Here is a 26,860-nt window from a genome sequence, read left to right as displayed (position 1 = left end):
AGCACTTCTGTCTATATTTCTGAATATTATCTAACAATACTCATTTAATTCGTCAGGAAATAGGGCATGGAATGTAAAGGTTAATAGGATGCAGGTCTTCTTTTTTTCAGGAATTTATAATCAGAGGAATAAATAAGATAAATACCAAATAACTTTGACAAAAAGTTGAGATTAATGAATGGCAACAGAGAGAAAGCTGGGGCAGGAGCAAGAGAGGCTGGGAGAGGGAGTGCTATGAGGGAAGCCACATTGAGGAACGGGTGGATTTTCACCAAGCAGAAAGGTAATAAATTCATCCAAGGAACTAAGATGCAGAGCAGTGCAGGAGGTGATCTAGATGCCACAGGAAGTTCGGTCTACCTGAACAGACCATGTCCTGGGAAGTACTCTTTGTAGTCACAGGGTGATGAGGGTGTTGCACTCATATGGCAACACGCTCACGGAAACAAAGCCATCTCCTTGTACAGACACCTCCTCTAGGTCGGGCACAGGCTTGATGCTGGAGTATGGAGCAAGACTGCTCTCAGAACTCATAATCTAAGAAAGGAGATAAATAAGTGAGAAAAATTATGTTTCTACTTGCTGAATTCACAACACAACAAAAGAGAAAAAAATCTAGAAGTCTGGATATTATAAATGGATTGTACTAGAAATAGATTCTTCTATTGCAGGGAAACCTAAAATAAGGGAGATCTTTGAGGTGCACATAAATGGGCAGTAATTCCTTTAGGGTGTGTATGCAGAGGGCAGATTTGGTCTGAGTTAGGAGGGGCGCATAGATGTATTATAGGAAGACAAGTTTGGGAAGGAAATTTCAGGCATGGGGGAAATGATAGAGTGATTATTTGGGGAACCACATAAAGAGGGACAGATGAAGAATTTCTGAAAGCCCTAGAGACTACCCAAATCCTGAAATTTTATTTGTATTAAATATGGCTTAAAATAATTGCCTTTGACTAAGATGTGTCAACAAAGATTTGATGCACATGTATTTTGTGGTAAGCATTGGGCCCTCCTCTGATGTACTAATGTAAAAATACTATGTGGCTCATGCAAGTGCCATACTCACACATCATTGGAAATGTTTGTGTGCTGTCCAAGGTACCAAATATTCTCTGACTTAGGCAAAGTGGCTGAGCACTGTCCCTAGAAATTGCACGTGCAGAAGATAAAAATTTTGTCTGTCAGTATTCAGATGTGTTCCTTTAATATGTACCGATTTGAAGATTTAAATCCATCCATTCAGTGGTGTTTAATGCCAGCAAGTTTTCCCTGCATATAAGTGGATCTGAGCCATCTGATATCTTATGACTGGTAATACTCAAGAAGAGCTTGTACATTGGCTTTGGAATCCACTGCCAAATAACCTTGCCCTTAGCCCAAAGCCAGTGTTAGTGTCCGGGATGGACAGAATGAAATAAATTGCATGTCTAATTCTTATACAGGTCCTGGCCATTTATAATGATTATTTTATTTTCAGCAATGAGTATTAGTAATCACAAAGCAAATACAAAGGTTGAATATTTGGTTTGTAGATTTTCTAAAAATGTATACATGTATTTAGTTTTAATCCCCAGGTCAATATTAGTATTAGTACAGATACAAACCGACATAGTGCAAAGGTGACCTTACAGTAGTGAGCTCTAAGGGGGGGGGTTGTGTGTGTATGTGTGTGAATGTGACCTCATGGGGGGAGAGAGATCCAGTTTTATGGTTCCTGTTAATGGCATGATTCCACACCAAAGGATGCAGGGCTCCAGGTCTGTGTAGGGCACACCTGTTCCATGGAAGATATCGTGTCCAACATTTCTGTTTTCTTTTCTGTTTTTTAGAGAGAGAGAAAAAGAGAAAGAGCAGGGGCGGGCATGGGGGCAGAAGGAGAGGGGGAGAGAGAAGTCCAAACAGACTCCATGCCCAGAGCAGAGCCTGAGTTGGATCTTTAACTGACTGAACCACCCAGGCACCCCTTGTGTCCAACATTTCTACTGGTATAGTGGGTTTCTATGGAATAAGTGAAAAAAATGGAACGTTGTTAAATTTCCAAATCACAGAAATCATTTCTAAAATCGCAGAAGCATGAGTAATTGTAGAAGACTCTAACATACATTACCTGCGAGTACTTGAAAGTTGGAAGTTGTGATGTTAAGGTAAATCTGCCAACTGAGATCAGATGCCCTGGGTCAGTCACTCAGAAAAGTCACCAGTGTGTTTTCAGAAGGTTGTTTTCAGGAGTTTACAGAATGAGAAACAAATAGTGAAGCACTATAGGAAGCTAAACATTGCTCACATCCTCTGTATGGAGAAGGTCCCTGCTCTAAAATAGAGCTTCATATACACATTCCAGAGAGCATGGATAGAATCCTTAACACGCACTGAAGGAACCCGGTTGTTCAAGAACGAGTGTCCAAAATATCCACTCTACCAGAAACAAGCTCAGGAAACCACCTCTGTCCTCTCAGAAGTGTTGGACAAGACCTGATAAAATGTGGAATTTAGATGGACCTAGAAGTAGCTGCTTGGGTGGGGGCGTTGGTCCTGCTGTGGGCCTTGGGGCAGTGGATAGAGTCTGCATTGCTGACCTGCCTGGTCCCCATATGCTGGCCCCCAAGATTTCAGACAGCAACCTGGGCTCTGCAGGGAGAGTGACCACTTCCCAGCCATGGAGTCTTGCCCTTGGCCCAGTTTGCAGTGAACCTTGAGTCAGGGAGACACCAGGAAGCCAAGTCAGTCCTCCCTGGTGACAGGGCGTTCCTGTCCCCACCTTGTGTGCTTTGAAGTCAACTGGGCAGCTTTCAGTCCCTTGCTCCCAATCTCTGTTTTAGTTAAATTTCTTTGGTAGATTTTAACCCTCCTAACCCAACTTTAGAGAAAGATTTTGAAAAGCAATCCCCCTTTTTTATTTTGGGGCATTCTAACCAAAATATAGTAACAGTTTATACATGAAAACAATAATATAGCTTTCATTATATATAGAAGAGCATAAATTTATAAAACAGTGATTGTCAAAGCTCATGATAAAAAACAATCACTTGGCAAACAAGGTGAAACATCTAGATTCCTCTGACCCAGCTCATTCTTCTACAGAAAAATGAGATCTCACCGGTATTGAGATTTTGTGGAATTCCTAGTCCATTGTTCAGTTTGTGTTTATAGGCCAATTTGAATGGTATTTTTTTATGGTATAGCATGTGGAGTACAGAGAATCACCTGACCAGACCTGGACAATACCCAACCTGGCATTGAATTCTTGATTCTGCCACTGATTCAGAATCAGCTTTAAGAGTTGGTGAATTTCCCACTTCAGAGTCATACATAGTCTGCACATGGAGAAAATGTAGAGTTCCAGAAACACGGGAGAAATGGAATTGCTAATTCATATTTGAAGTAGAAGGAAATTTGGCAATTCCTTTAAGGTAGGTCTCTAAACCTATCTATCTCCTGAATTAAAAATTCTATGGAATTACAATTTTTTAGCATTCTGCCTTGTTCCTCAGCCTGCTGCCAGTCGGTGGTATTGGGTTCAGCTTAGTGGCTGATTACTAAGCTCATTAGCAGGATTGATATAGAAATAAAGCAGGCTCATGCTCATCACTCCCAGGATTTTCTTTCCACATTTTATTGAAAGCATTTCCAACTGGTACTTCTCAAGAATTGACTTCCTGGTGTGATTATATTGGCCACAGAATTGCCTATAAAAAACATTTCGTGATCTGTGTTTAAGCTGAAGCCAAATGTTAACAACAAACAAAGAAGTGAACAAAAACATGGAACCTTGGGGTCATGGCGTGGGGCTTGCTATATGATCACATTGTTTTAATGAGTTGATATTTTATTTTGAAACATGTAGGACTGCCCTCATTCCAATGTCTTTTTATATTTTGCAGTTAATAGATTTTCTTATTCTTTGCTATTGTTTATACTTAGTGGACCTGTAATAACTAAACCCATTCAAATCGTGGCAGGTGCATGAAGTAAAGTACAGGATGTACAGTTCTTAAGCTGAGAAGGATAAAAGCAGTAAATGGGCAATTTGGTCATATAACTCCATAGTCTTCATACTTTAACAGAGACTAAAATGTAAATAAAATTTCTCATTTCAGCAACTAGACTGCCTTTCTATCATCTTTACTTGGCTAACGAATGCACATCCTTCAGACCTCAGATGTTGCCTGTTTTAGGCTTTCTGATGTGCGCTATTGGTGAGGTGCCCTGATCTCCTCCCCAGCCTACTAGGTGCACACACCCTCAGGCCCTTCCGTGGTCCACCTCCCCATTTCTTTTTCACTCTCTGTATGGATGTATCTTACTGTCTGTGGCTGTATCTTATCCTCTGTGTAATCTCAAGCCCAAGAACATTGCTGGCTGGTAGGAAATGGTCATGAAATTATTGTCAAGTAAGTGAATGTCGCCTCACAGACAATGGATTTGGATACACTTTGACAATGGAAAGGACATCACTGTTAACTGTGAGGTTGCTTTATTTCTATTCACTGGCACAAGTATTTGATGAGTGACTCATACCTTGTAGCCACTGGATGGAAGCATGAAGGTAGTTACAAAGCAGTCCATGGTAGATACAGAGACACTTTCTACAGAGTGTGTATAAAAAAACTGTGGCTACATCAAGGATAAAAGAACTCACAAAGGATTTAGCAAAATATTATCATAAAATCATAGAATCTTATACTTGAAAGAGCCTTCAGAGTACATTGAGTTCAAATTATATCTAATGTAGTTTTTACCCCATAACATTTTTACATAATGTTGACATTTCTTGTTAAATATTCTAGGTGAAATTGTGTGAATATTCTATATTTGTGAATAGCCTAGAATTGGTTTACAACTTTGAATGTTTTAAAACGGAACTTGGCAGGGGACTGGAATGTTTTAGAAGGGAACATCAGATTGGTTTGTCTTAGCTTCAAATTGGGAAGTCGCATGGTCTTCATTCATTCAAATTAGGAGGCAGAAGTAGCAGGTGATGCAGTTGATTCTCCCCTTTCAGGCACTGAGCTGAAATGAAGAGCTTTTGGAAGACATCCTCTCTTTTCTTTTGGTATTTAAGGCCAGTTCCTCAGAGAACTGAAATGACCAGGTGTCAGGGAAGAGTCGCTGTTAGGAATTGCTCTTTCCACACATGGCTGTCAACCCTTTGATTTCGAAAGTATATAGATATCTCCTTGACTACTAAGAGTAGCTCTGTGCCAGGCTTTCAAAAAGACAGTGCAGCCTCAAACTATGTGCTCTTACTAAAAACACAGTTGAAAGAAAATGTTTATTAAGGTTTTAAAACGAGTCTAGACAGGGGTGTTTATCCAAATCAAGGGTGAGACTGAGCAGATACCATAAGCGATGGGGGCTTTCCATCGCAGTGCACCCTCTTCAGCATCATCCACTTGCCCTGGAGCCAAGCCCCCTTCTGCTGGAGTGGTGGCAGGCTTCAGAAGTAACCCCCAAAGAACTTGGCATGATCTAGAACAACCACCAAGAGTTAGGTGGCCCACTCTCTCTTGAAGATTGGACTGTGTTGTTTTGGTGCACATTTCTAGAAAGCAGATCTTTTACTGGTCACCTCACAAGTGACTGGGCTCCTCCCAGTTTGTGCCAAGCCTGTGTGCCACCCGTCTGGCTGCCTTACTCGTCATTGTCACTGGGATTGGAAATTGGCTCCATCCCCCTACCCAACAGTGCATGCTGTGCATGTGACAGCCTCTGTTTGGGGGATGGCTTTGGAGCCAAGGCCACTGTTCTGTGTGCCCTTCACTGCTTCAGAGGCTCATTTCCCAACTCATGGAGCACATTCTTCCTCCTCTGAGTTTCTGTATGCATCAAGTCTCCATTTGGGGGCGATGACCTGGCCTCTTGCCAGAATCAACTTAATCGATCTGGCCAAATGGAGAGAATCTGTCAAGACAACAAAGAATCAACCGAAGCTAGCATGACTTTTTTACCTGACCTCTTATAAACGTTGTTCAAGCAGGGATGCCTAGCCATCGATTTGGTTTTCTCCCTCTCTGCTCCGCAAAGTCACCTTGCCAATAATAAACTTAGCTCAAATCCCATGAGAACACAGGGCTGCTGAACACTGTGTTAAGCGGAAATATAAATTATTATTTTAAATTCCTCCAGAATGGTGACATTAACTCCAATTGTTGCATTGCAACAACTTGCAACTTTCTCAACCTCGGGGGTAGTCTACTTTGTGTAAACTTTGACAGCTATGTGCTCTATTTGGGAAGTAAATGGCCAAGGGAAGTCTACCACAAAATATTCTGCAGGTATTCTAACCCGTGTCACAACTTACCCATATAAACTTTGAGGTTTGGATGAGTCATTTAGGAAATGGTGGTGAATGGCTTTCTCTTCTTCTCTATCCAAAATCCATGTGTAACATGGATCCTTTTGATGTCAGGTGCTCCTAATACTTCGTATTTTGTTGATTAGTAAGATGCTGTTTCCATAGGAAAGGAAGGGAGAGATTACGAGGGAGCGAGGGAGGGAAGGGAGACAGGTGAAGAGGAAGGATGATGGAACAGAAGAGATAGGGGAGAACTTGGAAAGGAGAATGGAAAGACTGACAGAAACACCTAGCCATGCCCTTCCACATTTCCTCTGTGCCACGTGGCACCTTACCGTTGTTGAAGGGGAAAAAATATTCAAGGACGCTAGATAAGAACGGGGAGGCAGACTTCAGTCTGGACCACCACCATAGGTACAGTGTCACTGCAATGGGATTTTCCAGTGGGGGAGAGAGATGAGGCTCAGCTCTCAATGCTGCATGGGGAGTGGGGGTTACAGCCGAGGAGAGGTGCAGTCCCTGATGGGAAATCTCCAACAGGGAACATCAGGGGTAAGGGGTTCTGGCTAACTTGACCCAGCAGGATCTTGCTAAAGGTAGGCCAGGTGAGCAGACCTCACCTGAGGGTTGGGAGGTAGGAAGGAAGCCCATCAGATATGGAGGGTGGGGGCTTCTTAGTAAACTGACTCAGCAGAGTTTTTGCTAGAACTGGATTTTCCAGGAAGGGGCACGGATGGGCCTGTGAGACTGAAGTTGAGTCAAGCCAAGAATCTTCATCATCACTCTGTCCTTCTGCTCACAAAGAACTGAACATCCCTTTACTTCCTTCTTCACATGGATGCTCTCTATTACTGAAGCTTATCTGACACCATGCTTGCTAAGTAATCATCTTACAGTTCAGATTCCTTCCCCTCAGTGCTTTTCTCCTCCTTCAGTGTGAATGTCCATCCCGATTGCACCACCCTGCCTTTTCTGTTCCCACTATGCACACTGCTCATGCGCAAGCCCAGGCACCTCGAGCTTCAGCTAACATCAATAATCCTACTTCTCCTAAATCCACTGTGTCTTCAGGCATCCCTCCCCTGAAGGCTGGACTCCTCTTTCAACTGATCACAGACCAGTTCCACCTAGACACTGGTTCAAACCTAAGCAGGTGCCCATGTTTGAAAGCAAGAATATTTTCTAATATTCATCTTGCCTTTGAAATTCCACAAATAGTTTAGCAATCCACTAACACTGGAAATCCTTGGCATCCTCTCCTGAACTTCTGTGTTCAATAGGCTACAAAACCATATCAACCCAAGTGTCTCTTGCGTTTTTATGGCTTTTATTTGGAAATACCATTAACAAGAAAAACAACACAAAATCTCAATAAGAAAAGAAGTAAAAGAAATGCATGGGGAAACCATAATTGGGGAAATAGTTTCATTAGCAACTCAAATTGGTTAGCAATTTCATTATTTGAAATATTACTCATTACACAATTGTTGAGAAAAAATGAACAAGTTACAAAGAAAAAAAACTATTTCAAACAAAAATATATGTAAATGGGAGAAATAACAATAAGTTAGACACTCAATGATGTTATTCAGTTGGCAATAAGGGTAAACAAATTGTGAATGCAGTACTTTTATAAAAGACAAATTCTCCAAAATGTGTTTATTGGTTTTACTTCTGTTTGTAGCTGGCCACTGTGGTTCCCCAGATCCAATCGTGAATGGTCATATCAGTGGAGACGGTTTCAGTTACAGGGACACTGTGGTTTATCAGTGCAATCCTGGTTTCAGACTGGTTGGAACTTCCGTTCGGATATGCTTGCAAGACCACAAATGGTCTGGACTGACCCCAGTCTGTGTCTGTAAGTACATTGCGAACAAATTCAGCAGGTGCTTCCTTTGGTCACATTTTCTCTTGGTGTGAAGTCTTAGCTCAGACATGTGTAACCTCCAGAGTGGAAGACAATGGAGAAGCATCCCTCTCACCTGTGCTAAGAGAGATGCTATGGGCACGGCTTTCCTTTTCTGTTTCCTTCCTCTAGACTCTTGTCCACAGTGAATGTGTTCCCTAACGCATCTCAAACAGGTCCCAGGACGAGTGATGTCATGCACTCATTTTCCTGATTTTATCACAGGATCAACAAGGTGGAAACAGAAGCTAATTATAGGAGGACAAAGATGCTGAGTCTCAGTCTGCAGGTTGGCTTTGCAGAGTCCCCAAAATAGCCTCACGCCCCTAATCTTCTGTGTCGTTTTCTATTTTTGTCATTGTTTCATCAAGAACACAGAGTTTTGTAAGCAGTCCTTCCTTTAACAGAGAGAGGTAAAACTGTGTAATGATTGTCTTCTAATTTTATACTATCCAAGATAAATATTGACCTGTATTTTTAGAAGACGTTGTAGTCTCTATTGCAAAATTTATTTTAAATCAATTTTTCCCTAGTGTATTCTTTATTTTCCTGTGAATTAAACAAAGGAAATGTTGATATAGCTCTAGGATAATGACAGGTATTCTCTGGGATGGTGCAGTGGGAAATGTGCAGAGTTCAGGGGTGAAAACTTTGCTTAGAAGAAAGAACTGTTGACAAGATAAATGAAGAGGAAAAAACCAGTTTTATGACTGTAATGTGTTTCTTTTGAAAGGGCCACTGAGGATATCTTTGGGATTTGTATGATTGTTATTTAGGGTGTGACATTAATGACAGTTCACTACATTTCAAAAGACCCTACAGTTGGGATTGTCAAAGGAAATGCTGTTTGAGCGCACACACTTATTTTGCTAATTTCATGGTGTTTAAATTGATATTGGAATAACTTAGGCATATGCAATTTAAATTATCAGCCAAGCCTCTATAATATTTCAAAACAAGGGTTCCACATAACTGACTGGTGTATTCTAAAGGGAAAATACTCAAGATTCGTAATTAGTTTAAGAATTTTAGCACCTCTTATTTTTCACTGCTTTATTGTAGAGTTATTTGATATTCTGTCATGATGCAAGAACAATTATACTGAAGAAAGTACATTTGCCAGTGTTGGTTATTTTCCACAATTATAATATAACCTGGTGGTGGGTCACCTTACAGTTCTACCTCACCGTTTCCCCTTCCAAACATACATGGGATTTGTAACATGCCTGTATGTCTCTTGGTGAGGAACTCCAAGGGAGGGCAATGGCCTGGGCATTTTCTGATACTGATGAGGGCCTGTCTTCCTACACAGCCATCACGTGCGGCCACCCTGGGAACCCCGCGCATGGACTCACCAATGGCAGTGAGTTCAACCTGAATGACGTGGTGAACTTCACCTGTAACACTGGCTACCTGCTGCAGGGTGCCTCTCGAGCCCAGTGTCGGAGCAATGGACAGTGGAGTAGCTCTCTGCCCACCTGTCGAGGTAGGAAAGGCTCCTGGAATGAGCCCTGTCAGTCAAGGGTAGCAGGAGGGTGAATATGCCGAGCTCGGTACTCATGTGCGTGATGCTTCATCTCAAAGCATAGGATGCCATAACTCAAGGCACAGGATACCACAAACATTTTCACTGTTCACGGCGGGGAAGACATTTTTGAAAATAAAGTACAAATCCCTCCATGGCCTTTGTTGGTACTGGCCAGGTGTTCGAGCAGAACAGTCTAGGACTGTAATTAAGGTAAACTTGTCTTCCATTTCTTTGTCTTGATCCATTCACTCATCCAGACAGCATCTTTGCATTTTGAGCTTCTAGACCTACAGATCCATTTAAGAAGCTCTCATTGCTTTTAAATCTCTTTTTCTTCATTCATTTTTTTAATTGCCACACAGATATAGGCTAAAACCTGAATTTTTGAGAAAATGGTATTTTGGAGCTTTTGTATTTCTAGATGTTTGAGCTCATAGTATGTAAGTTTCTGCTTCAGTGCTTTCCATTAGAACATCTCATGCGCTGAAGGTGAGTCGGACTTTACTGTGAAGGTGAAGGAGTTTTTATGGCAGCTATGGTATGAGAGCCAGATACTTCATGAGTTTTCCTCTCGCTGATAGTCACCCACCTTCCCACTGGGCTCCCAAGGAGGCTACATCCAAATAAGACAATAGCACAAAGGGATCCAAGCAATTTTTAAAAATAGTTATGTGAAATTGGTAACAAACTGTAGAGTCCTGGTACAAGTTTCTGCTGGAGTGCTGGGCTTAAGCTCTAGATGAAGTGAAGTCTCCTAATTTCACTTCCCTCTAAACACTTGCATTAGATTCACCCTATTTCAGTGTAGAGGAAGTCTTGCAACAAAGAGAAAGCCCCCGTTGGTCCCCTTGTCCTCCCTCTCCCCAGAAAGCAGTCTTTTGTCTGTGATGTGGTTGGGCGTGGGGTGCAAAATGCACTTTCTCACTGAGTTTCCTATGGAAGAGCCCCTTGCTGGTCTCCTGACAATGTGGGTGGTCTGGTCAGCTTGAAAACTAAAAAGTTTACCTTTTGTTATTATTGTTGTTGTTGTTGTTGTTGTTATCAGATGTATGAGACAGGGGCCAGGGTGGAGGATGAGCGGGGTTAGGGGACATCATTGAATGTGTGTACCCAACCGCACAGAACCCTGGTTTCTGCGCGCGTCTCACCTCTCGGCACTGAACATCAGGACAGTGGCAAGAACCACCCTCCGCTCTCCCAGGGAGGCATGAGCTTCACATTCTGCCATGAGTGTTGAGGATGGGGGCAGCTGCAGAAAGATGCAGCTATTAACGTCTGCCACGTGTCCATGCGGCTGTAGCGATTTAGAAAAAGATTAACCAGCTTTAATCAAACTGTTTTCTCCACCTGTAGGACAGGAAAACAATAACACAACTGAAACAATGATTAAAAAATGAATGCCCGTGAATGTGGGTCCAATTTGTCCTCATGCAGGGGTACAGCGTAAGCGTGCGTTGATGGCTTAGGTACATCAGAGCGCTCTAGATCTGTTCCTCAGAGCCCTTCTAGTCAACTTAATAAAGCATTTATTAAGCTCATGCTGTATTCCAAATGCTGTGCTATGTATGCACTGTCAGTACAGAGATAGGGAAATAATTCATACCTTTAAGGAGATACAGTGAAGAGGACCCAGGGGAGTGAGCTAACTAGGGAGGGAGAATGTCACCCACAGACACTGAGACATCATCATCCATTTGACACATAACATCTTCTTGCTGGGTGAAAGATGGAATGAACCCAAATTGTGGGCTTTTCATGGTCAAACCTTTTTTTGTGATCTATATTCCATTTTCCTCTAACTTATACCAAATAAGAGAAGTAGAAATTAAATGCTGTCATTTATTAATGGTTTTCAGGGTTTTAGATTCTGTCCTTTAGAGGCCTACAGCACAGCATAATGCTGGGATGTATGGTAACCTCCTCAGTCTTCATTTTGCCTTTTCTTACCTTTCTCCCTTTTCTCAAAAATATGAAGGTACTTAATTTTTAGCAGACCTTATTTTTCAGAACACAGGAAGGAAATGTTATAAGTTCGTAGAAAATTTGAGCAAAAGAAACAGATTCCTCATGTAACCCCTCCCCACACAGACACACGGCCTCCCCCACTATCAGCATCCCCACCAGATGGTGCATTTGCGACAATTGGTGAACCCACAAGGACACATCATCTTCTTCCAGAGCCCACGGTGAACATCAGGGTCACTCTTGGTGTCGTTCATTCTATGGGTTTGGACCAATACATAATGACATGTATCCACCCTGAGAGTATCATACAAAATAGCTTGACTACCCTAAAAATCCCCACTGCTCCACCTGTTCATCCCTCCCTCCCCAACTAACCCCTGGCCACTACTGATCTTTTTATTGTCTCCTTAGTTTTGCCTGATCCAGACTGTCATATAGTTGAAATTATACTGGATGTAGCCTTTTCAGACTGGCTTCTTTCTCTTAGCAATATGCATTGAAGGTTCCAACATATCTTTTCAAGACTGGATATCTCATTTCTTTCTTGTGCTAAATGATATTCCATTGTCTGGATGGGCCACAGTTTATTTATCCATCACCTACTGAAGGACATCTTGGTTGCTTCAAGTTTTGGTAATATAGAGGTTTTTGTGTGGACATGAGTTTTCAGCTCCTTTGGGTAAATACCAAGGGGCATGATTACTGGACTGTATGATAAGAGCATGTTTAATTTTTTGAGAAATCACCAACTGTCTTCCAAAGTGGCCGCACCATTTTGTACTCCCGCCAGCAATGGGTGAGGGTCCCCGTTGCTCCACATCCTTGTCAGCTCTTGGTGTTGTCAGTATCCTGGATTTTGGCCATTCTCACAGGTGTGTAGTGGCTCTCCTGTTTGTTTTAATCTGCATTTCCCTGATGACATATGATGTGAGGCATCTGCTCTGCTCACCTACCAGCTGTGTATCTTCCTTGGGGAGGTGTCTGGTAAGGTCTGTGGTCCAGTTTGTATTTGGGTTGCTTGTTTTCTTACTGTTGAGTTTTAAGTATTCTTTGTATATTTTGGATTAATAGTCCTTTATTCATCACCTCCTTTGCTAATATCTTCTCCTACTCCGTGGCTTGTCTCTCATTCTCTTGGCACTGCCTTTTGTAGTGTAGAACTGTTAAGTGTGTGCTCCATTTTGAAAGCTGCTATGTCCAGTGCATCTGGTGAAGGGGGGAGATGGCTGGCAGATGCAGTCCTACGGGTGTTAGTAGACTGGAAATCACTAGAACATCTCCAGGGTCCCTTTGCCCACCACTTCTTGTTCTCTGTTGTTTTGTTTTCTTCATTTATGAGCTAAGAGATAGGATCTAGGGAACAGAATTTACATGTTTATTATAAAACCAGGAAAAGCATGATTTCTAAGAGGACAGGCTCATAAAGGTGGTGAAGCCTTAAGGAAAAAATGGCATAAAACTCAAAAGTTGAAGGTAACAAAAATAGCTACTTTTTTAAACAAAATTGCCAGGCATTCATAATGCATATTGCAGTACAACCTGATTCTTATCTTATGTGGTTCCTCGAATAATTCCACAGAAGTTTTAGGATGTCATGTCTTATGCAAGCATGCTGTTGTGCTTGATTTCTTCTCCCAAATTCTTGATCATATCTTGATCACATTTGAGAAATGTCTGATTTGGGTAGGTCAATGAATTGTGGAATTTGGGGTAATCCTACAACATTTAGTTAGTTCATGATGTGAAAGAGAAACTCCACCCAGAACTTTGGAATGGAACTCCAAATAAATCTGTGCTGAAGTGAGGCCAGATTACACAGAGATTTCTACAAAGTCTGTCTCCACTCTGGGGCCACCTCATTGTTCTCAGCCCTTAACAGGAAGAAGCTCTACCTGAGCCTGCAGCATCTGTGATCAATCAGAAGGCTCACACCCAGGATGCTAGCTATAATGCTTTATACTCAACCGCTAACACTGTCTTTGCAAAGAGGATTATGAAAGTAAAAGAAGGTATGTTTTTTGTTAGTAGTTATAGTTCTCTTGAAGAAATGTATAATAAATGATATGGTTGCAGATTTCATGATAAGGAATGAAAACAAATGTCTCATATCTATTTTAAGAATCAGATTATGTACACCATCCTGGAGGCCCATGTTTCTATATAGAAGCTTTCTTTGAACCTTCATTTCCTAAGTTCCAAAATATGTAAATAAGCTCAAAGGTTCAGTCAGTTCAGTGAGAATGCTAAGCCTGACAAAGTTTTAGGAAAATTGACTTGATATTTCCTTTCTTAATGTAATAATTTTTGTAAGGCATACAAACCTTTTGACAGTTTTCCCTTTCTTATCTGTAGTTCTGTAGGATTGTGTGTTTAAATTCAGAGATGTAAAATATATGTCCCCATGTGATTATACATATGAAGATAAACAAAATTAAGAAAATGTGGGGTTAGTGAAGTTTCAGTTATGGTTAGAGAGGAATAAAAAAGGAAACAATAAAAAAAAACTTACTGAAGAAGCACTATGCATATGATTGCATTTGTAGGTCTATGAAAAAGCATATGCATTATCATAGTATCATATCATATCATATCATATCATATCATATCATATTATCTCATATTATCCAAAATTTAAAATGGTAAAGTTTTCAAATTAAGGGAAACATAAGAACCAATTCCATGTTTGTGGCTTTATTTAGCACAAGTCTTCATTGGGTCTACAGATAAACAGCAGTCAGGACTCACTGTTGAATATGGGGTCCCTGGAAATGAATAGCAGGCTCTCTCCAAGAGCAGAAAGAGCATTGGGGCTGGCAGCTTCCAGAAGCTGCCCTTAAATCCCTACTTGAAGAGTATTTCCAGGAGCAGAAGGGGATTGATATCTATCCTTTAGGTTTTTCAGTGTGTGACACAGGATTGCTCTGTGCAGACATGGTGCGTGGGGCTGATCTATCCAACTCACTCATCATGTAGAACTCAATATATGGTCTATGGTCAATGATCCGCTTCACATCAGTTTCCTTACATGAATACTTAAGGAAAGACACCCTCCTCACATGTTTCTGGAGGTCTAGATAAGACAGTGTTTGTGAAATTCTCCACAAAGTTCCTGGCACCCGTTAGGTCCTCAGTCCTCCCGCCATGTCCACATGCCTCTGAAATTTCTATTTGCTCAGGAAAGTCAGGCAATCAATTATAATCCATGATAATTAATTAGAGTGTTTATCTTTTATCAAACCTGAATGTCTGAATTGAAGCTAAAACTTACTTTATCAAGTATTGATAAAAATGAAAATGTAACTCTCAAGTATTTGAAAAACAGTCCAAAATGGCTGTTGCTTTTTTGCTTTTTTCCCCTCTGTGACCAGTAATTCCATTTTTAAAATGTTGATTCATCCAGTTGATAAACAAGTCCAAAAATGTTTATTCTGTGCAATACACTGAATATTGCATAGTTATTTTATCCTTGTCTTCTAAACTTTGTGTAATTCTTTCTGTTGAAAGCACATGAACAGACATTTCTCCAAAGAAGACATACACATGGCTAACAGACACATGAAAAAATGTTCATCATCATTTGCCATCAGGGAAATTCAAATCAAAACCACATTGAGATACCACATTACACCAGTTAGAATGGCAAAAATTGACAGGGCAAGAAACAACAAGTGTTGGAGAGGTTGTGGAGAAAGGGGAACCCTCTTACACTGTTGGTGGGAATGCAAGTTGGTACAGCCACTTTGGAAAACAGTGTGAAGGTGCCTCAGAAAATTAAAAATAGAGCTACCCTATGACCCAGCAATTGCACTCGTGGGTATTTACCCCAAAGACACAGATGTAGTGAAAAGAAGGGCCAGGTGCTCCCCAATGTTCATAGCAGCAATGTCCACAACAGCCAAATTGTAGAAAGAGCAGAGATGTCCTTCAACAGATGAATGGATTAAGAAGATGTGGTCCATATATACAATGGAATATTACTCAGCCATCAGGAAGGATGAATACCCAACTTTTATATCAACATGGATGGGACTGGAGGAGATTATGCTCAGTGAAATAAGTCAAGCAGAGAAAGTCAATTATCATATGGTTTCACTTATTTGTGGAACATAAGGTATAGCATGGAGGACATTAGGAGAAGGAAGGGAAAAATGAGGGGGGGAATCAGAGGGAGAGATGAACCATGAGAGACGATGGACTCTGAAAAACAAACTGAGGGTTCTAGAGGGGAGGGGGTTGAGGGGATGGGTTAGCCTGGTGATGGGTATTAAGGAGGGCATGTCCTGCATGGAGCACTGGGTGTTATACGAAAACAATGAATCGTGGATCACGACATCAAAAACTAATGATATACTATATGGTGACTAACATAACATAACAAAACTAAAAAAAAATAAAACATTTCATTGTTTTAAAAGATTATTTATTTGAAAGACAGAGAGTGGGGCGAAGGGCAGAGGGAGAGAGAGAATCCCAAGCAGACTCCCCACTGAAGGCAGGGCCTGACTCAGGGCTCCATCCCACGATCCTGAGATCATGACCTGAGCTGAAATGGAGAATAGGATGCTCAACCAACTGAGCCACCCTGGCGCCCCTATTGAAAACATCTTAAAAACATACTATGCAGAACTCTAATCAATTATGAGTGCTTTAAAAAAATGTAGTGAACTAATTCTTACTCCTCTTTTCCTACCACCACCAAAATTAAATTGGCTATTCATAGGTTAGGAAGCATCATTTTCTTATTTTCCTGCTCACGGTTGGGTTTTTATGAGTTGTAAAAGAAAATGGAAGAAGCAGGAGTAAAGACCAAAAAGAAATAGAAACACAGAACTTCTGCAGAATTATCTTGAAATTAAAAAAACATATATCTTCCATGAAATGAAGCTGTTAGCTAAGAAGTCAGGACTACTGATTTCTACTTGTTTCAAAAACCAAACATTGGGAGGAGATGGATGTTTGTGGCCTTGTTGGCAGTGACAGTCTCACAGATGTACACTTATCCCCAAATCATACAGTTGCATATGTCAGATATGTGCAGCTTCTTACATGTCAGCCATCCTTCCGTAAAGTGGTTAAAGGTAAGAACGCTAGACTTGTAGGGATTAGTGTTGACATCAAATATTGAAAAGCACTTTGGATTCCGTTTTGGATTTCTGATTTCCAACCAGATTCTGGATTACAAGTTAAATCACATGGTTCTGTAATCATCATCTCAGAGACCTGCCAAGGAGAACCTTACAAACTTTTTATTGATGATGAATTAATACACTTTAATAAGTGGGTAAAGGATGTAAAAAGTATGCAAGGAAATGTATTGTGTTGAATGTAAGAATTCATTATGAAAATTGTTTCTGAGAACTGGAGATGGAACTCAGAATTGAACTTTAGTCAGTTCAGAAGCAATTGAAATTTTCAGATTGTCCCAGTCAAATAATAAGATGGAATCAAATCCACAACAAACCTATGAAAGTACTGTAGGAGTTTCACTGTCCAGATGACCCAAGGTCCACGCTATTAGTGACTGTGGCAATCTCTCCTGAGTATTCTGTTACTGCTTTTTACTTTATATTTCTGTAACCTAGAAGAAAGTAGTCATCTAATTTCTATTTTTGAACAGCTAGAGCAAGTACCTGGGACTGAAATCTGTCATGCCCCCTTGTCATCAGAGAGTTTTTCCAGGGAAACTTGATTATTGCTTTGGGTCATGCACAGAATCAAGGACCTGGGGCAGATGCTGATTCCAGTACCTGATGAGGGTACAGAGCAGGAAAACTAGAGGCAGTTAATGACATCGGTGTCTAACGAGATGTTGCACAGACAGATGACCAAGCCGGATGGGGGAACGGGGCTCAGAGTCTGAGTGCTTGGCGGCGCCCCACGGTGTACAGCATGCCAAGGGAAACTGAATCATTCATAGAGACTGAGGGTAAAGTAAATCAGATCCAATAATTAGCAAATCATGTTTCAAAAACTGGCGTTCTAATGTTTCATTAGTCAGGTTATCCACACACTCAATAATCAGACTAGGGCTTTATTGGATAAACTGTGTCTGACTGCAGCTGTGTAAGAATAATTCGATAGGACAGGCCTGAAAAAAATGCATGAACAGATTTAAGCCAATATTAGGTAAAAAGGAGAGTTAGTACTCAGAAAAGTTTAAAAGGGAATATATTTTTAAAAGTGTAAGTCATAGGATGTGCAATGTTTTTATCTCTATATGTTAGCTCAAGTGTTTTTTAAAGATTTTATTTGCTTATTTGAGAGAGAGAGATAGAAAGCACAAGTGGGGAGGAGAGGGAGAAGCCGGCTCCCCACGAGCAGGGAGCCCCATGAAGGGCTTGATCCCAGGACTTTGGGATCATGACCTGAGCCAAAGGAAGATGCTTAACCGACTGAGCCACCCAGGTGCCCCAGCTTGAGTGTTTTTAAGATAACTTCCCCAAGAGTAAGGAGTGTACATAGAGAAGAGGTTCAGTACATAGCCTATAAAATATTATTGGAAGCTAAGACTTACAGCAGGTACACTCAAAAAAAGAAAAAAAAAGTGGAGGGGGATCCCTTTGGGATTCATGTTACCAAGAAATACTCATTCATTTTTATAAATATGCTGTACTGGACAGGTACAGGAGGGTAATCCTTACCTAGTTCCAGAGTAACTGTCTTTGTGACCTCAGGCATGTTACTGATCATTATAGTAATGTCCTCCCTTCCCCTCTGACATACCCAAAGGTCCCCATGGAACACATTCTGTGCACTCTCTGGAACTTCTCCAGGCTTGGCCAAGTATCTATGATATCCATATTTCTCATTCTTTCTAGCTGATGGAATTCAGCTTTGCACCCAGTGTTTCTACCTGGACCTCAAGTGCAAGTGCTGGCTCGTAGTGTGTGGGGTGGTGGGATGTTGAGGCAGGTGAAAAGCTCCATAAAGAGATACCAGTGTCTCTCCCATGCATTACACTCTGCTGGGCACTACTTGGCAAAGTAGACTGTCAGGTTTTCTCAGCAGGTCTAATTTGGTCTGACTTGTCTTCATTAACCTCATTGGTGATTTCACTCGTGACCAGAAAGTTGAAGAAACTTGGTCCTTAAGCCCTGCTGGTAGCTCAGGAATGCCAATCATGCGAGCCTCAGCCCACCAGATCCTGAGACGAGGATCCCGCACAAAACGGGAGGAAGGATGCAGATGGACGAGCTGTTTGTGGGGGTCGAGTGGGCGCCCACGAACTGCTCTGGAAGGCAGCCTACTTCCCATGAGGCAGAGCGCACCTGCACACAACCACGACAGGGACTGTTTCAGAACACCCTCCCTCCGTTGTGGGTGAATAAATCAAGTTATCCCTGCCCCCGGCAGAGAGATACAGCTGAATCTCCTAGTGGAGCCTCCAAAATAAACCAGAAGGGATAGAAGAGTGGATGGGTCTGACCCCAACTGCACAGGACTGATTTGACAGGATAGGATTGGAAAAAAAAATAGGGGCAGATTTAGGAGATGTGTAGACACAACTCTTCCAACATAAGGAACAGTTCAGTTTTCCCCACTGGCGCTCAGGGATTCTTTATGATTGTCAAGCATCGTCACTGCTCACTAATTTAAGGGTGCTGGAGATGCCTGGGACCCAGAGCTCCAGTGTTCCTTCCAGGAGGCTCTATGCGACCTAAGATACCAGAGTGTGGCCACTGGTTTTGAGGGCATCCATGTCTGCGACGCACCTGTCCTCTACCACGGGCAAGAGTGGCTACCAAGGAGAAGCCCAGCCTGGGGTTTCAGAGCCGTCAGGCAGGAAACCAAGTATTCTCAACCCTGCAGAGAGAGGGATGCAGCAGGATCTCATCCTTCTTGAAGCAATAACTACCTCTCTGCAGCAGACTCCCTCTTCTTCACATTGTTATCTCCGGCTGGGTTCTTCTTTCGAGCTCTGAACCTATGATGCCCCTTGCTTCGTACAGCTCCACCTTCTCATCCACCACACGATCTGCCTCTACTAAGGAGAGCTGGGACACACCATGAAAGTACAAACAGAGAAATGCAGGAGCTCAGCAGGGGCAGGCAGAGTCCTGTGCAGCACTGGGAAGTGTTGGGCGTCCCGGCAGAATCGTCCGAGAGCCGGCCAGTGCCGTCCGTCTGTGTAGGTTGCCTACACCCTCACTGCCAGAGACTCTGATACTGTGCTCCTGATGGTCCCGAGAATAGCAGAAGCACAAACATGAGCACACAGTGTCTTCAGCATGCAGGCCAAGGAAACACTTTGCTGCTCATGGAGGTATAAGACCAGGGACCTATTTCTATCTCCTGGGCTGCACGCATGACTCCAAATGCCAGAATGCACCTATGCAGTTGTTTTTCACGTTATAAAAATAATTAATCTTTCAAGTATATTAGACGTTCTCCAGGTGGGTAATTCCCACTACTTCATTGGGTTTGGTGATAGTTTTATTGTGGATGTAATGCATTACGGAGCCTTACAATGATCTGTCTGTGCTCCATAAACATTCTGTTTTGGCTCAGAAGAACTTGAGTCTTTCTTCTATAAGCTCAGGGTTGTTCTAAAAAGCATAGAATACTATTTTGTGGCACTGAAAGGGGTCTCTGTAGTCCTCTCTTCTGCCCTACACCTTCGTCCTCACTGCAGAGAGGACATCAAATGCACAGATAAAGGGTTTGCCCCCAGCCGCTGGGACCCGTGACTTGCAGTGACTGCCCGAGAATTAGTTGTAGGGCCCCTTTCTGAGCCAGGAATATCTGGAGAGAGTGCAGTTTTCACAGCAGCTGTCTCATTCACTGGTGTGGGGGTCAAAGCATGAGACAATCAGGGGTGCTTTCTTTTCCTCTGCACCTGCGGAAGCACATTGCTAATTCCCTCCCAGAAGCATTCAGGCTAATAGAGTGCCATTCAGATTAACCAGAGCCTGTCCTGCGTGTGCCCCAGTGGACTGTTCTCTGCTGGGCTGTTTCTAAAGGAGGAAGAGGCTTCAATCAGAGGCTGGCTTGATTTACATTTCTATTAAGTGTTGATAGAAGAATTGTCATTTTTATTTGCATTCCACATGCAGCAGAAACAGGACTTTAGGCACACATATTGAAGCATTAATTAATGCATGTAGGTGGCCATGGGGGTAATTAATGACTGTGCCACAGACAGCCCTAAAATACTACATCCGAGTAAAAATATTTAAACGAAACTAACCTGAGCGGGTTCTATTTTAACACTTTCTTTTTTTTAATATTTTATTTAATTATTTGACAGAGAGAGACAGTGAGAAAGGGAACACAAGCAGGGGGAGTGGGAGAGGGAGAAGCAGGCTTCCCGCTGAACAGAGAGCCCAATGCGGGGCTCGATCCCAGGACCCTGGGACCATGACCTGAGCCGAAGGCAGTCGCTTAACAACTGAGCCACCCAGGCGCCCCTATTTTAACATTTTCATAACATAAAAACTTAACCAGGAACACTATTTTCAGATTTCACATTGAAGTCTCTTCTTAGGAAATAAATAAAGGAAATTAGCCTCACATCATTAAAATTGCCAGAGTAGCACATCCATCGCTTGACAGTTTTGGAAGCATAATGGCCCAAAGCAGGAAGTGAAGGACAGTGTGATGATGAGCCGCCGCTGTGATGTCATCTTACAAACTTCCTAATGTGATGAGGAGTGGGCCCCCTCTCTGCAGCTCTCTTCTGCTTCTAAGTGTATCTAAATGATGTCTACTTTTTTTTTTTTTTTTTTTTTTTTACCCCTAGTGGTGAACTGCTCAGATCCAGGCTTTGTGGAAAATGCCATTCGTCACGGGCAACAGAATTTCCCCGAGAGTTTTGAATATGGAATGAGTGTCATGTATCATTGCAAGAAGGGATTTTACCTGTTGGGATCTTCTGCCTTAACCTGCATGGCTAATGGCCTATGGGATCGTTCTTTACCCAAGTGTTTGGGTAAGTGAGGGTTATTTTGGATTCTTGTGCCTCAGAGCCCATAAGACCACCAAGAGAACAATAACAACAACATTTTAAGTCTTTATAAATTGTATAAGTTATATGATACCTTTATTGACTGGCCAGAAAGCACAAACTACAACTCAAACTAGTTTAAGGGTCAAAAAGGAGAGGGGACACTGGTGTGTTCTCATACCTGGCTTCAGAGAGAAATGGACCCGAGTGTATTGGACAGCACTTGGACCCATTCTGTGCTTGTCTCTACTTATTACTGCTTGTCTTCTACTTGAACCCAGCAGACACGCTTATCCTACATGGCTCAAACATGGTGGCTAGTGACCTCAACACCCTGTACCTCTCAGCTTCACTTTGTCTGGATCCAGATTCAGAAATATTGGCAAAGGGCTCTGGTAGGGAGTATCTATCTGTTGACCTACCCTGTATGGCCAGAAGGACCAAGTAACCTGATGGACCTAATATAGGTCTCATGAGCAGTTCTGGCACCAAGAATTAATACAATAGAAAAGGTAGTATCTTGATAGTCTCTTCCTCCTGACCCATATGATTAAATAAGAGGGAGGCAGATTGCCCTAAAAGAATGGGGGTAATATTCTGGGCAGACAAATTACAGATCATCACTATGGCCTCCCTCAAAACATGATCAGTATTTTAGACCATGGAGACTAAGAAGAATACACTTTTCCCCAAGTAGGTATTGTCTTAACTTCTTTTAACTTGAAAAAGCATATTGTCCTTTAGCTTAAAGACTTCATCTTATTACAACAGTCTGACAGTTTAGGAAAAGGGGTGACTCTCTTGGTCTTTTAAAAATCATTCAGAAACAAAACAGTCCTTAAAATCCAAATGTTATCTTCTTTGTATTCATTTTGTGTGCATAAAGAATGTGGGAAATGACAATTACATCTTAAATTGAATTTACAGGGGGAAAAAAGTGATAATCTATCTTATCTCTTAGAATTGCAGCGTTTTTGGTACATTTTCAGAATAAATTAGTCCTGGACAATTTTTTTCCCCCTGTGATTCAGTGTCCCTCGTAACCCCTCCCAATCTACATGGAACCTTGTCTCAAATTATAACAATATAATTAATTTCTGTGGAGAAAGAGTGACTTCTTTCAAAAGAGATGCATAGCCTCATATGATCAAAAATGCATCTGTAAAAGTATTAGAATCTTCATCAAATTTTACCTGCTTTCTGATTTTCTCAGCCTTCACACGTGGGAATTTTTCAGAGAAATTAGTTTTTCTTTCTTTGTCTCCCCAAACATTTCTTTTGCGTCTTCCTGAGCTGATGTGAGACTTCCATTAGTTTTTGTAATGATGCTAGTGTGCTCCAAATCTCCAGGAACTAGGTTGTAAGTGACTCTCATTCTCCTGGGTGGCTGGTTCCCACCACTTGTTGTCAATAACAGTTGGAATTACCATGCATCTGGGAATACAGGTTCTCAGAGGAGCTGTTTGCTTGTATATGCTTTAGAGTGGTGGCCAAGAGCAGTTTTGCTGTTATGGTTTCACTGATTTTTTTTTCTCTCTCTTAATTTCACCTGGAACTGTCATTTACCAAATGCTTCCTGACTTGGCTCTAATTAGCTTCCCTTTTAGGACTCTGTCTAGGTAAAATCTCATTCACCAATGAACGGATGTCAATGTTAAGACCAGATCAATATCAGGGTTAATGTGACTCACGGGGATGCTCAATGCCTTTTCACCTTCTAAACCTACCTCTTCGGTTGAGATCACTTTTGGGTTAACAGTGATCAAATGCAAGTAGTCTAGCTGTTAAATCAGCAGCCTTTGAATAATTTGTTGGTAGCCTGAGTTCAATCAGCTGTTTGCACGTACAGCAACATTTGTCCATTGTTAACCCTAATTTGGGTCTTTATAGAAAAGGAGAGAGAAATCTTCACTGTTCCTACATTAATCTGGATTCCAGAGTTTTCCTCTTAGAAAGATAGTTTATGATTAGATTATAGCCCTGATTTGGCATGATTTTTAAAGAAATGAATGAGAATACTGAGATTATTTTATAGAGTAACTTGAGGAAAAATTTAATCATTAATTTATTATTATTACTTAAACATTTTAAACTGCTGCCTGTTCAAAGAAAAATTGTTAGAAGTGTCACGGTAGCTCCATGACCTGGAAGAGTAAGTACATAAGACAGAGTTCTGAGCCACGCAAGTATATAATTATCATATTAGCTGAAGACATAATGGAAATAGTTTTCATGAATCTATGTAATTTCTAACTTTTCATATCATACTGCTTTCTTGGATTACAGTTAAGGACAAATGGAAAAAATGTAGGTAGAGTAACTTTCTCTTTGAAAGCCTAGCTGTAAATTTCTCTCTTAAGCAAAACTACCTCAAGATAAAACAAAGCGAAACAAAAACAAACGTCAGCAACAGACCCCCTTCTTTAGTAGTACCTGAATATTGAAGGTGGGGGAGTGTCACTTGGAAAATGATATTGGTTATCTACAGGGGACTGCAGGAATTTGACAGTATGTTTAGCTGCTTTTCATTAATAGGTGATGTTTGTATGGGTGTCTGTGTGGAAGACTTACCAAGGTAAAGCAGTTCAACAGAACTGATATACTCATTTACTTTAATTTTTCCTTCAGCCATATCATGTGGCCACCCAGGGGTTCCTGCCAATGCTATCCTAACTGGAGAACTGTTTACATATGGTGCCATAGTTCACTACGCGTGCAAAGGGAGCCGGGATCTTGTAGGCAACAGCACTCGAGTTTGTCAAGAGGACAGTCACTGGAGTGGAACGCTACCCCATTGTACAGGTGTGGAATGATACCATTAGATAGTGACTTGAAAGGTTGTGTAACTGTGCAGTTATTTGAAGTTATTATTCCATGTCCGGCCAAATACACCAGTGTTCTATGCAGTCATCTTCATCCTCATCAATAACTTTGAGGGCCAGTCACTTCACACTTCCTCCTGTGGGAGTCCTTGGAGTTCTTCATCACCCTGGCCAAGAGACCTGCCTCCCTTCACTCAGTTTGTCCCTGTCCATTCTTGATTCCTTGCCCATACTTCCTCTCAATTCTTCCACATCTTTCCCGTCTCAGGAATTGATCAATACATTGTCGCCCTTTGAAAAAAATTCTTAATTTTTTCATGAATAGTTCTTAAATAAATAAAACTCAGTGAATCAACAACTCTGGACATAACTGAGAAGAATCAAACCTCTCATTTGATTGTTCATTACCCAATACACTTTAATCCTGTTTTGCTTTTATTATCCATACTGACGCAGGGACAAACCCTGCGTTCATTATTCCTAGAATTTTATTTCTTCCAGAGAGTATAAATTGTTTGTCATCCACATATTTTGATAAGCTAGTTTGTGTTTAGTTATACAGGAACAATTTCTTCATGATTTTTACTTTTGCACTATGATAAAGTCTTTCTCACAAGACTTCCAGAATGCACAATGACTATAACACATTTAAATAACTTTTCATTCTGGGGTGTCTGGGTGGCTCAGTCGGTTGAGTGGCTGACTCTTGGTTCCCACTCAGGTCTCACAGGTCATGGGAACAGACCCCACCAAGAGCCCCTCATTGGGCTCTGTCCCAAGCAGGGAGTCTGCTTGAAGATTCTCTTCCTCTGCCCCTCCAGGGCACCCTTCCCCGCTTGTACACTCGCGAGTTCTCTCTCTCTCACATATAAATAAATAAATAAATAAATAGCTTTCATTCTCCTTAAACATAACAGCTCTGTTATAAACTTGTCTAACAACATTATGTTTCACCATATTTGTTTCTGTTCAATAGGAAATGACCCTGGATTTTGTGGTGATCCTGGGACCCCAGCACATGGGTCACGGCTTGGAGATGAACTCAAGGCCAAGAGCCTTCTCCGCTTCTCCTGTGAAATGGGGTACCAGCTGAGGGGCTCTCCTGAGCGGACATGTTTGCTCAATGGCTCGTGGTCAGGGTTGCAGCCTGTGTGTGAAGGTGAGTACATTCAAGTCATAAAGTCAACCTTTACAGTTGGAACTATGTATTTCACTCTGAAATGACTGGTACCATTCCACAGAAATCCTAGGGCCTGAAACTTTGTATCATTAAACTACTTCCCCCCCAAATGTATAAGAAATCATCAAAACTCATGACTGGGTACATGGAGATACCCTGACTATTCAAATGATTATCTAACAGAGCCTTACCTTTTGAACGTTTATAACCTAGAAGGGGTTTCTAATCTAATAATAATCTCTATGTGATTTGGTGGTGTTTTGTGGTTGCTGGTAGTGAATAACTGGGAAAAAGGAACAGTGAGTAGATGCAGTGTAAATGCTGATGGGAATTTTTGCAGGCTGGGATAGGCTTCACTCCCCATGTGATTTCCAGTCTATTGGTGGCCGTTGTCCAAAACACTGCATTACCAAAGAACTTAGGGTGGTTCTCTGTATAATATTTTGGAGTGAATATATTTTATTTTAATATTTGAGAGGCCTAAGAGGACATGGTGGGATATCTCAGTAATAACAGTGAAAGATCATGAATACTTACCATGTCATGTATTGGCAATGCTTGCCTTAAGCAAAGGTGTGATGAGATACCACAAATTTGTTTAGAGTCCAAAAAGGAACTGATTTAGAATTCAGACAGATAAGTCTTAAGTGTTAGAAATATTGAGCAAACAAACTTCTCAACTACTTAATGTTCGAGTCCAAAAAGGTTACACAAAATAAATATCCAATTTTTCATGTCTGAAACAGTTTCTATATAAGTTGACCGACTTGAATAAACTCATGCAATATCAATACCAGAAATATATAAATATAAATATAAATCGTTTTCTTAATCTTCATTTTCTCTACTTTACTGTGTCATTTTTACTTCTACCTATCTCTCACTTTATTATATGTATTATATAGAACAATAGAAAATAATATATGTATATAATCTAACTATGTTGTATGCAATCAGACTACCTTACTTGTAACCTTATAAAATCATATATAAATATAAATATAATCATATATATGAAAATATGTATACAGATCTTATACACGTGCATGCATATATATGTGTGCATATGTTCTCATCTGAGTAGAAAATTATCTTGGATATATCTACACCTAGATAGAGATATATGTATATATAATAATCCAAGGTAATTTTTGACTCTGAGTCACCTCCTCACAATCAAGTTAGTTTAAATCTTAAGATTAGGCCCTAAAGAAGTTG

The 26,860-nt window shown here is 41.2% G+C and overlaps 1 protein-coding gene across 2 annotated transcripts in view; it reads left to right on the top strand.

Annotated features, from left to right (window-relative positions):
• The window catches only part of CSMD1 (CUB and Sushi multiple domains 1), a 2,052,675-nt gene that overhangs the window by 1,976,630 nt on the left and 49,185 nt on the right, over positions 1-26,860 (top strand). For both annotated transcript variants that reach the window (XM_073902260.1, XM_073902259.1), the window contains 5 exons: positions 7,983-8,156; positions 9,517-9,690; positions 21,437-21,625; positions 24,269-24,442; positions 25,439-25,621. In XM_073902260.1, coding sequence (XP_073758361.1) covers positions 7,983-8,156; positions 9,517-9,690; positions 21,437-21,625; positions 24,269-24,442; positions 25,439-25,621 — 894 coding nt within the window. The remainder of the gene's footprint in view (positions 1-7,982; positions 8,157-9,516; positions 9,691-21,436; positions 21,626-24,268; positions 24,443-25,438; positions 25,622-26,860) is intronic.

This window comes from Callorhinus ursinus, unplaced genomic scaffold, assembly GCF_003265705.2.
Source record: "Callorhinus ursinus isolate GAN/ISIS: 27379988/994484 unplaced genomic scaffold, GSC_fseal_2.0 scaffold17, whole genome shotgun sequence".
NCBI lineage: Eukaryota > Metazoa > Chordata > Mammalia > Carnivora > Otariidae > Callorhinus > Callorhinus ursinus.
Note: the sequence above shows the minus strand (reverse complement) of the source record. Positions and strands in the feature narration are given on the sequence as shown.